Raw genomic sequence first — 12,632 nt, 5'->3', positions numbered from 1 at the left:
CATATGAAATTACTTTAATCCTTCTATACAAACTAAGGAGTACTCCGTAGTAGTAACATGGCAAGTATGTAAATTACTTTAATCCTTCTATACAAACTACTTCGTAGTAGTAACATGACAGCTTAATCTTCACCGAATTTTTTTTATTATTATTATTATCAATTCAATATAATCCAGTACTCACATAGTGACATGCAATCAGATCGAAACAACATTATAAAAAAAAAAACTTGCAACCATAATGTTATTAGTAAAAGAGTGTAAACTATAAAGTCAAATTTAATATTGATTTTAAAAGTGTTTTACGTGAAATAATAAAAGTCTAAAGTAAGCATATATATAAAAGACAATTAGAGGGAAGAAAGGCATGACAGTTGACAACACAACAAGACGTCTTATTTAGAAGATATAACAACCTCTCATCCCTAATTTTCTCTATTCCAACCCAATTATTCTCCACCATTATCCACCCTAATCATTTTCACCATGACAGAAAAACAATCAAAATCCAAAAGAAGGAGGAAAAGGAGAAAAAATCACAAAAAAATCAAATATTAATTTATTATCTTTCTAAAAACACTATCATGTTTTATTCCTTGTTTTGTTCCAATAATAATAATAATAATAATTTCCTCCATTGTTAATTAATTACTAGAACCAAAATTTAACTCCCCATTTCCTTCCTCTTTTGTGAGTACCGCTCCCCATTTTCTCGATGGAGGAGCGGGTCCCACCCACCTCTCCGGACGCCGCCCACGGCCACGACCACGACCACGACCGTGACCACCATCATCGCACCTCCACCACCACCAACACCATCAACGACAACGACAACGACAAAAACAACAACAACGACGAGGAGGATCAAGACGACGAGTTTGATGATTTTTATAATATCTACCATGGGAAAAATAATAATAATAATAATAATGGTAATGGTAATGGTAATGGTAATGGCAATAATGGTAATTTTAATGAAGATGAGAAAATGCAAATTGTCCCTTCCTTAAGATCACATGATAATGATGATGATGATGATAGTAATTCTAACTCTCAACCACAACCACCTCATTCTACATACATTATACAAGTCCCTAAGGATCAAATCTACCGGGTTCCGCCACCGGAGAACGCCGAGCTTGTCGAAAAGTACCGGAATCCGGTGCAAAACAACCAAAAGGGGCGGCGCCGGTGTGTGTATTGGTGTTTGTCGGTTTTCTTTGTGGTTGCGTTTATTATTAGTGTTATTGTTTGTGTTGCTCATTTTACGTTGAACCCTAAGAATCCTACGTTCTCTATCAAACATGTTGTCATCAAGCACCCTACTACAACTTCTTCTAAAAAGAACAACGCTCCTCCTCCTAAGTTCCAGGTAATATTGTACTCCCTCTGTTTCTTAATGTTGTTCCTGTTTAAAATTAATCTTGCAACTATTTAGAATTCTGGAGAATTGAAGTTACAATTTTTTATTCATGAGAAAAAAATATAGTCATGTTGCATCTTGTTTAATTCGCCTCGAAACATACTTTAAAAAGATATTATGATGAAAGATGTACATTGAGTCAAAACACGCAGATTAATAAAAAGACAGAGGGAATATTGTATACAATCTTAGGACCCTTTTTTTTTTTAAGGGACAACCTTAGGACTTTTTTGCATAATTATTATTATTGTCCATTTTATTTATTTTTGTCCACCAATTATATATTTTTCACGATTATATATTGAAGATAATGGATTTTCTCATACTACTCAAAGTACCATAAAATAACTATTGTACCATCTCCGTTCTTTGAAAATTTCATAGAACGGGGTATTACGGAGTATGTTTTAACTTTTAAGAAGAATTAATGGTCAAATTCTATTCGAATTAACCTCAAACGTACAATTTCCATCAATTTTAATCCTATCATTTACACCTTATCCCTCAATCCAAATAAATCCACAATAAATTATTATTGGTTATGATAGAACATTGTCTAAAATATTATTGGTTATGATAAAACATACATGCACATCACAACAATATACCGCACGTTGTGTATATATGTAAAGTTCTACAAGCTTTGGTAAGACATTAGTATGTGTTACTAATAATGTTGATTAACTAGTATTTGGGTCCGGGCGATGTCCCAGGTTGATACACGTATAAATTTTTTAAATAAATTCAATACTCTGTATTATTACATTGTCATTTATTATATTTTGTTATGAAAAAATGACATATAATTTGATTTGGAGCAGTGGTTAATTGTTTGGTTTGCATTAGAGGTCACGGGTTCAAGACTTGTACCACACATATTTATCATTTTTAAATAATTATGTATGACATGTAACATTGAAATGAGATTAGTGTGAGTGTCACGTGGCATATAGGCTTGTTTATCAACGCCTTTTAATATATTAGTATAGATAGATTATAACACATTATTATATGTTATCAATTATGGGAACGTTTTGTTTGCCTATATAAAATTATTGGTTTTGGCCGGGTTGACACTAATATTATTGTGAATTAGGTCAAAGCAAGCATAATCCCTCTTCGTCGGATGTTCCTGAACTTACTAAAACTGTTTAAACCCGACTAACCTGATAGAACCTGATTGGAACTTATATAAATTTATCTGCTTTAACAATGTTGATTGTAATAGGTATCTATGGAGACAACAAACCCTAATAGTGTGAACGATATTGAGTACGGAAAAGGAAATGCAACACTTGAATACAAAGGAAAGGTGTTAGGGCACGGCTCATTTCCGGCGTTAGAGAAGGAAGAATCCGGCAAAGCCGACGCCGAAGACGTGGTTTTCGCGGTGTCGTCGAAAGGTGGTTTGCCTAAAGAGTTAGAGTCGTCATCCTCCTCTCATAATAACCATCATAAAAAACCAGTGAAATTGAACATGTCAATGAACATCCCTCTTAAGTTGAAGACATGGTTATTTACCAAGAAAGTTGATGTTAAGGTTGGTTGCCAATTTGAGGTTGATTCCTTTGGAGATAATATCAAAATTTTATTACAAAAATGTGACACCCATAATTAATTATCACCAAAATTAATTAATTATGGTGTTTAATTATTTAATTTCGGAAAATAGAGTTATTTATCTCACATCAACGAAATTGATTTCTTTGAGTTGTTGTTGTGTATAATTTCATATGTCACCTTATTTGATAGGTTTATTAAAAACATTGAAAAGTCGTAAATATGTTTTTTTTATTAAAAAGGTGCACAATTATGAAACAGAGGATTTGTACATTTTTTTTTTCCGGTCTTTGTTATACGTGTTGTATTGTAAAGGGAAAAAAGGGACTCTTTAGACCAATGATTTCCAATTTGATTACCGCAATGTTTTTTTGTTGTTGTTGTAGATTAAATTGTTAACATTTACGACTGCAAATTTTGCAATAAGTTGATTTTTCTTTTATTCTTCCCTCAAAAGAGTTAATTTGTTATCTTGTTTTTTTAGTTTTTTTGCCATGTTTGTGTTCAAAAGATCTTGTGCGCATAAGGTGTACAATAAATTTATTGTACACCAAAATAACTTTTACATAATTTTTTGTAATTTTTATTATGTTTTGATTAACTTTTATATTATAACAAAAAAGGTTGATAGAAAAACATTTTAAACGGTTAAATAACTAATTTTATACATTATTAGTAATTTTGAAAAAATATTTTTTATTAAAATGAAAAAAAATTTAACTAAAAAATTTATACTTTTACATATATAAAGCTAACTTTTAAGTATTTTAAGTTAACTTTAACTTCGGTGTACAATATTTATTGTACACCACTTGTAAATAAGAATTTGTGAACCGTGTTTGGGACATATGTATATGTACTAGGAAATTTTAAAAATGTACGTAGTACTTCCGTATATTTTTTAAAAAAATATTAATGCGTACGAGGGTCGAGGGATCACTATAAGAATTTGTATTTTTAATGACAACTTAATAACGACATGTCAAAAATTCCGTCGGAAAAGTCTTTTGCGACAGGGATATAATAACAACCAAACAAAGACGGGAACAACCGTCGCAAATGTCTTTTACGACGGGCTAATGACGAGATTTTTCACTAAATGACGGCCCATTTTATGACGGGTTCGCGATAGAAAATACTACGAAGTATGTTAATTAACAATTATTGTCCTCCAGCGACAAGATTTCCCGTCGTTAATGGTACAATTTCTTTTAATGGATAAAGAACAAACAAAAAGAAGTTGATATAATAGGGCCCGTCTGAATACTACGTACGTATTAATTATTGAAATTTATAGACGACTTTGCCAAATTTATACGATCTACATTTTTTTGACTCGAAAATTTAGTAAGAAGTTTAATTAAGATTAATAATTAAAACAAAAGCAGCCGGGACTTACATATGGAGTATAATATAAGTCGTTCAAATTGAGCTCCTCTTTCCTTTAAGGTATGACCATGACTAGCTATTTTCATATGTTAAATAATATTCAAACATTTCATATGGATTTTTTTTGCAATAATTCATTTGGAACATAGTTATTGTTGTTTTTGCCTAGTTGGAAAATACAAATTTGTAATTAATAAATTTGAATACCTCCACGTCAGCTAACATAAGCTAGATCATCAGTGACGTAATAATATATCTACCTTAATTTGAATTGAATGTCACGGTCAACTTAGAGAAAATATATTGACGTACCTTCCTAGATAAATGCATAGTTATCATATTGAATAAAATGGGTTCATTAGGAATATGAACCTTTATTTTTTATATTTTATAATAGTAATATTACTTGATTGAAATAAATTATAAGTTAAGATAAAGCATGTAGGATATATAATTTGAACAAATAATCTTATTATTCGTAGTCAATTCATAAAGATATAGTACGTATTGCGATATAAATATGATAAAAGATATGTGTCATAAATTGTGAATAACAAATGTGTAAAAATTGGATGGAATATCGATTGAAACCTATTTAACACGATGCCTCCTTGTGTACTATGAAGTATATAGTTAACTTGACGCAATACTAACATATAATGAGAAAAAATGTATGTGATTAATGTGAGTTGCTTTTCATAATAAAACATGCATATTTAGAGTTACGTTTTATTGTTATATACGGAGTGTACTCATCAACTACTCACCAATTCAAACTCTTTCTTTCTTATTTAGGTATTAACTTCATCTACTAGACATTTAATCAATGTGCAACATCATTTTCACGAAAGATTAAGAAACAAATCAAGGTTTTAACCATATCGTGAATTTGTGTCACATCATACAAAGTTTTTCAACAATATATGCACCACGTTGAACTTCAATCATTTAATTCAAAAATTATCCTTGAAATAAGAACTACTCTGTATTCTGTCGTCGATCTCTATGTTACACTACGTCACTACCTATTGAAACTATATAAAATGTAATTATATATATATATATATATATATATATATATATATATATATATATATATATATATATATATACAAACTGAAAAGATTACTTTTACGGTTTACCTTTATTCGTTTGATTTACTTAGGGTGCGTTTTATTCAACTGGTTTTCACTTATTTTTCCTGAACTTATCTTATCTGAACTTAACTGAACTTATCTGAACTTATTTTTCCTGAAATAAGTGGAAATAAGGTGAAAAGAACATAGCCTTATTAATTTGGTCAATTGGTTGATATTCTAGAAACAAAAGGGCAATAAAATTTCCTAGTCGATCATTAGTCAAAGTCTTTATCAATTATCTAGCCAACAATAATTATCTAGCCAACAATAGCTTCTACTCCTCAACCCTCACAAATTTAAGTCACATAACCTATGCAAATTAATTACTACATCGTACTCTATAGTCTCTATGTTATAGTAGTTATACCGTCTGTTGAAATTATACAAAACTTTATTATATACTTCGTATAAGCTAATTATAACTTTTACTCCAAGCCACCTCTATTTTCGTCTCAAATCCGTCTCTAAACATCATTTTGATACGGATTTAGACTATATGAAAACGGAATTTCTCATCTCTATAAAAATGATTATTTTGTAGCGCGTACTCTATATTCTCTATGTTATACGGTCTGTTAAAATAATACAAATTAAACGTAATTACATATCAGCTAACTATAACTTTTACTCCAAGCCACCTCACAAATGAAGTCACATGACATATATATGCACATAGCTACAACACCTTCTTATACTTCAAAACAAGACCATCATATATTATATATTCAAATTAAAATTTTCAACTCTTTTAATTTTCTTTTCCCTTCTTAGAACTCTCTAGATATATTTATGTTAAACTCCTTAAACTCTCCCTCCCTTCTTAATTAAATCCCTCATCTTCTCTCATTTCCCCCCTAACACATAATTAACTTCCTAAATGGGCACACTAATCGGGCACGTCGGGCCGGGTTTTGGGTTCTTTGCAATTGGATTATGGCACCTCTTTAACCACCTTAGACTACTAGCCCTCAAAGGACCTAACAACTACAAATCCCTCCCATGGTTCCCTTCCACCCTCCACCACCGCCTCCGCCGCCTCGAACTCCACTTAATCATGATTGCCACCTTCTTCTCCGTCGCCATGGAACTCTTCATCGGCCCGGCCCGCCACCAACCCTTCGACCCGGACGGTACAATCCCTTCAAACCACCTTCACAACTTCGAGCACTCCTCCATTTCTCTTACGTTCTTTGTTTACGCCTTCTTCGCCCTCGCCCTCGACAAGTGGCGCGAGGGCGGCGGCCGTAATATTCGGGCTCAGTACGACGTCGTTCAGCTCCTTGGTGCACTTGCATTTGGTCAACAACTTCTTTTATTTCATCTCCATTCTTCTGATCATATGGGGGTTGAGGGACAATACCATTGGCTACTTCAGCTTGTTGTGTTCATTTCTTTGTCCACTACTATCCTTGGCATCGCCTATCCAGGTAATATATTAGTTTTTCCTTTTCTTAATAGATGTATTATTTTGACTTTTTCGTTATTTAAAGTACTAATTTTAACCCCGTATGTTACATTGTTACTACATATTATAAAAATATAAATTTCATTATTTTCATATTTAATTGTTTGTTTAATCTGTACTAATTTTAACCATGTTTGTTACTATATATTATAAAAATATAAATTTCATTATTTTCATATTTAATTGTTTGGTTAATCTGTACTAATTTTAACCACGTTTGTTACTATATATTTATAATTTTCAATATTTTCACATTTAATTGTTTGGTTAATCTCATACGCATATATTCATAATATCATTTTTTTTATTTTAACTAAATACTCCCTCCATTCCTTTTTGTTGTTCCCCTAAAGAATGTTGGGTGGTTTTTAAGAAAATTGGAATCTTGGGTTGTATTGGGATATGAGTAATGATTGGGTGTAAGAATAATGATTGGGTGTAAGAGATTATTTAAAATAAAGTGGAGAGAGAAAAAATATTTTAAAAAATAAGATAAATGGGAGATATGTTATTATTAATAACAACAAATATCAGATTAACCAGAAAATTAACAAAAATTCAAACCAGAAAAATCAAAAAAAAATCAACAAAAAAAAATCAAGAAAAAATCCAGAAAATTAACCAAAAAAAACCCAGAAAATCGACAAACCAAAAAATCAACCAAAAACCCCAAAAAATCGTCAAACCCAGAAAATCGACATACCCAGAAAATTCAAACCAAAAAATCGACCAAAAAATTCAGAAAAAATCAACCAAAAAATCGACCAAGATCAAGGCAAAAATTTGACCAAATCAACCCAAAAATTCGACAAGAAATTCGACCAAAATCAACCCAAAAATTCACCAAAAATCAACCCAGAAAATCGACAAAAATCATCCCAAAAAATCGACCAAAATCAACCCAAAAAATCAACAAAATTCAACCCAAAATTCCACCAAAATCAAATTCAAAAATTCAAAAAAAATCGACCAAAAACAACCCAAAAATTAAACAAAAACTAACCCAGAAAATCGTCAAAAATCAATCCAAAAAATTCGAAATAAGAACACAAAAATAAATTCATACCAACATGATCTCAATATCACGATTTTGAAGATTTAGAGGTCAAATTCGACCATGAAAACTCTAGATCTAGAGTTTTCATGGTCGATTTTCACCATCTAAAGCCATAATATGTATTCTACAGCTTTTTTCGGAGGGTGTTAGTGGTGGCGGAGGTGTGGTGGCGGTGGCGGCGGCGACGATCTAGAATTTCACCTACATATCTTAATTAAGAACAGAGAGATTTTGGAGGAGAGAGAAAAAACGTGAGGGGAAGATGGAAAATGAAGAACATTTTAGTGTTCTTGACAGAAAAGTGAGAGGAGGGACGAGGAGAGAGAGAGAGAGAAAAGTGAAGGAGGTGATATACTGATATGTTCTTGACAGAAAAGTGAGAGGATGAAGGAGGAGAGAAAGAGAGTGAGAGGAGCAACGAGGAGAGAGAGAAAAGTGAAGGAGGTCCGAGAAAAGAAGAGAGAGATGAAGATAGGGACGGTTGGGAGGGTGGGTGAATTGGGAAGAGGGAATGAATAAAATAAGGAAAGTAGTGAAATTTAGGTTGGAAAAAAGGTAGAATCTTAGGGTTTTTTGGTAAATAATGGGGAATCTTAGGGTAATTTGGTAAAAAAACTATGGCTACAAATAGTAAAGATTCAGTATGGGTACAACAAATAGAAATGCCAAAAAAGAAAATGGGAATAACAAAAAGGAATGGAGGGAGTACTACGTAGTACAACTGTAATTAAAAATATTAATGGTTAAAGTTGAATATAAATAAAGTAAAAATGTCAACCAATATATTTATTAATAAATGAATGAAATATTTATAGTTGTTGATACAAATGTGTACCTTGAAGTACACCAATATAAAAAATTAGTGCTTAATATAATAATGTATGTATATATATATGTTAACTCGAAGTATGAGATAAGAGATTAGAATAGTTGGCTAGCTCTCTAACCTTTATTCTAGGGGTTATTGAATCTCATCAAATTCATTCTAGGAGTCAAACACCCCCTAGAAAAATCAAGATAGACAATCTTAATCATCCTATGAATGAATAACTTCGATATAAGTAAAAAGAGAATAAAGAATACAATAAAAATGCACCCTTGTCTCGTCATAGACCTTATTTGACCTGTTGGTTGATTTTTACTGAACTTAAATTATTTTTATACGAACAGGAAGTTTCGTGATCGCGTACACGAGGTCCCTTAGCATACTCTACCAAGGAGTATGGCTCATGGTCATGGGATTCGCATTGTGGACCCCACACTTGATTTCAAAAGGGTGTTTCATGCATGAAGAAGAAGGTCATAAGGTGGTTAGGTGTGATGGGAAGGAGTCACTTCATCGTGCTAAGGCGCTTGTAAATATTCAGTTTAGTTGGTTGTTGATTTTGTTGGGTGTTTTTGCGACGTCGTTTTATGTCTTTATAATGAAGGCTTATGATGTGGAGTATTATAGTCCTATGGCTTTGTGTGATCAAGAGGGGGAAGAAGATGTTGAAGCGCAGAAGATTGAAGGAAAAATCATTGAAACGCATAACTTTGTTAGTGGGGCCGGGAATAATAATAGTAATAAGGGTATTGATCACATGGAAAGGTAGTAGATTGAATTGATAATAAATTAACAAGTTATCGGTTCAGATTAAATTGTCACGTACTCACGTTATTACTAGTTTGTATATAAAGATTAAAGTCACTTGTATACTTGTCAGTCGTTAGTCAAATTTAGGGGAAAGGACAGGGTTCATTATGATATAGTGTGTGTTATAATGTGTGTTGCTTTCATGGTTAAGGCACAAAAAGAATTGTGGCCTTTGTGAATATGTATCATGTGTGTTTTTTGATACTTGAATTATGGAGTACTTTGTAAATTACTTACATTTATAAGAAACAACTTTAATTTGCTTTTAAACAAATCTACATGGTTTTAATTCTTAACATTTATGTTGTTTTGAAATTCTGTATGTATACTCCTAGTTCACATGCAATTTAAGGCCCGTTTATTCTTTGTATAGGCCCAAAACAAAATGTATACATGTGTTAGTATATTTTTTTTATTTTTTTTGACAGCTGAGAATTAAAACAGGAAAACACACACATCAGGCGATTAGTAGAAGGTACACCCAGTTGCGTGTAGCTCTACACGCAATCGGGTCAAAACTACGTCGTTTTGATAGTTAAAAAAAAAACTAATAACACAAAAATACTTCCAGATATTTTGGTATCTTTTGGCAGTTATAGTAGGATAAAATTTTTAAATTTAAAAAACTGCCAAATAAAAAGTCAATAGAAATGGAAAAAGATTTAGAGAATCAATTAGAATCCTCGTTGATGTCGTCAAAAGGGGAAAACCAAAATATAGAACATCTTCATCTCCAAAAATCGCAAATTAGGCGACACAGTTGCTCAAATTCGTAAATTACGTATGTGTTAATCTTCATTTATTCAAGTAAGTGTGTATTGATGTTCTTTTCATGTGTAATTTAATTGTTAATTTCATTTATTTTGACAGTTTTTGATAATTTTATCTATTATTAATTGGAATTTCATGGGTTTTTTTTACACCCAAGAACAGACGTGCATCTTAATCAATGGCAGACGTAGTGTTTATCAACCAGTAATTAGAATTTGTCCTATTTTGCGTTGATTTTCTTTTCCAATTGAACATGTGCTTTTCTTCCTAGTTATGTGCTTGTAGTTGTAAATATGTACTTTTATGTGAAATAATGTTTTTTTGGTCATAGTTATGTGCTTGTAGTTGTAAATATGTACTTATATGTGAAGTAAGATGTAGTTTTATATATAGTAATGTGTTTTTGGTCTTAGTTATGTGCTTTTGGTTAAATGTATTTTTTTTGTCCTATCATGTACTTTTACACCTTCAATGTATTTTTGTTTTAGGATTTGTTTTTTATATGCCTTTACACATGTATTGTATTTCTACTCCATATTGTACATGATACGAGAAATATGGAGTATGAAAAAACCGCAAATAAAACAATATAAATTGTTAAAGATTTAAATGCAAATAAAAGTAACTGATTGTTTTTGTAAAGATTTGTTAAAATATTAATAGAATCTTTGACTTTTTTAATCAATAAAAATAACTGATTGTTTTTGTAAAGTAACCATGATATGCGTGGTTTTGGGGGGAAGTTAGTTATGCGATTTTACATTTTTTTTGGCAAAAAATATCAAAACGACCTAGTTTTAACCCGGTTGCGTGTAGAGCTACACGCAACCGGATACACCTAATAATTTGCGCACATCAGGCCTTCCTCTCTGTGTAGCAAGATTATGGGCCTTAATAACTTGGGCTATACTAGCCTTAATACAGACAATGAATTTGAACTTTGAAGCTGCTTCTTTTAGTCCAAGAACATATTGGATTATTAGTCCCCTATTTCATCTAATCTAAAACAAAGAATTGTTGTAATCACCTTATGTCATTGTATTACTTGTATAGTTGTATCTTTAAAAAAAAAAAAAAAGCTATAGGTAGTGCATGTAAAAAGAATAAGACTTCTTTTAGTTATTATGTATATTAATGAGATACTCCCTCCGTCTCGGAATACTAGACCCGGTTTGACCGGCACAGAGTTTAAGAGACTTGAATTGACTTATTTAATTTAATAGGTAGTAGTTGATAGTGGGGTATTATTTTAATGTAGTTAGTGGAAAATGTGTAAAGGGGTGGGGTTGGGGGTGAGTAGGGGTTGAATTTATAATTATACAATGTATGCATATGCAAATGACTACTAAGAATATAAATTGTAATTTTGATAATCTCTATTAGAAGATAATTGTCCATTTTGATGCATACATGCATTTGGGCCATTGTCCATTTGGGCCTAAGGTCTTAGTCTTGGTCCATTCTCAACAATTATACTACTATACTAGTTATACATTTTAGATATAGACATTCAACAGAAACTCAAAAACAAAGGGACTAAGTAAGATTATCAATAATAATCACATTTGAAGTTTAATAATACTTGCTTAATTAGTTCTTAATCACTTTGCATTAATGTGCTATAAATATAACTTTGAAGCATTGATCAATTTCCTACAACTCTTTCTACTAAGCCAATTTTTACTACATCTCTTTCTATCCTCTCCTACTATACACTTAACTCCTCTAGTTTCCAATAATTTCTTCTGTTTTTCTCTTCAAAATGTTTTCCATCCAACAAAGAGTAGCTCAATTAGTAACAATACTTCTTATTACTTACACATATCTAGCTACTAGTAATGGATCTTATGGAACGGTTTCCTTGGAGGGCTATGGCAACTATGCCACCATTTTCGAGGCCTTGGAGGCGGCTCCTAGCAATAGTTCTTGCCCGGTATACATTACCCTACAAGCCAAGGAGTATCACGAGCAAGTTCTCGTGCAAAACGACAAGACAAACATAGTCATGACCGGTCAAGGGATCGAAAAGACTTTCATTATTCATAATGGAAGTTCTTTAACAAATCAAACCACCATGTCTTCGGCAACATTTGGTAAGTACATTCTAATCCTTAACTATTTGGCAACTTGTATGTATTAGTAGAATACCTTAATTAATTTAATTTAAATAGTTACAATAAAAATTACTACAC

General features: G+C 31.7%; 2 protein-coding genes across 2 annotated transcripts; both read left to right on the top strand.

The window, feature by feature from the left end:
• Positions 1-398: 398 nt before the first annotated feature.
• LOC110797342 (NDR1/HIN1-like protein 13) lies at positions 399-3,347 on the top strand. Its single transcript, XM_022002445.2, has 2 exons — positions 399-1,372; positions 2,652-3,347. The coding sequence occupies exons 1-2, from the start codon at positions 716-718 to the stop codon at positions 3,039-3,041; spliced, it is 1,047 nt and encodes a 348-aa protein (XP_021858137.2). The 5' UTR covers positions 399-715; the 3' UTR covers positions 3,042-3,347.
• Positions 3,348-6,230: 2,883 nt separating this feature from the next.
• LOC110797337 (uncharacterized) lies at positions 6,231-9,943 on the top strand. The gene is made up of 2 exons (XM_022002439.2): positions 6,231-6,938; positions 9,204-9,943. The coding sequence occupies exons 1-2, from the start codon at positions 6,389-6,391 to the stop codon at positions 9,626-9,628; spliced, it is 975 nt and encodes a 324-aa protein (XP_021858131.1). The 5' UTR covers positions 6,231-6,388; the 3' UTR covers positions 9,629-9,943.
• The last annotated feature ends 2,689 nt before the right edge of the window (positions 9,944-12,632 follow it).

Source organism: Spinacia oleracea, chromosome 4 (assembly GCF_020520425.1).
Source record: "Spinacia oleracea cultivar Varoflay chromosome 4, BTI_SOV_V1, whole genome shotgun sequence".
NCBI classification, from domain to species: Eukaryota; Viridiplantae; Streptophyta; class Magnoliopsida; order Caryophyllales; family Amaranthaceae; genus Spinacia; species Spinacia oleracea.
This window is presented reverse-complemented; position numbering and strand designations above follow the sequence as displayed.

Coding starts and splice junctions, on each gene's coding strand:
- LOC110797342 (XM_022002445.2), top strand. CDS start 716: ATGGAGGAGCGGGTCCCACCCACCTCTCCGGACGCCGCCCACGGCCAC. Junction 1,373..2,651: donor CTCCTCCTCCTAAGTTCCAG/GTAATATTGTAC, acceptor TGATTGTAATAG/GTATCTATGGAGACAACAAA.
- LOC110797337 (XM_022002439.2), top strand. CDS start 6,389: ATGGGCACACTAATCGGGCACGTCGGGCCGGGTTTTGGGTTCTTTGCA. Junction 6,939..9,203: donor CCTTGGCATCGCCTATCCAG/GTAATATATTAG, acceptor TTATACGAACAG/GAAGTTTCGTGATCGCGTAC.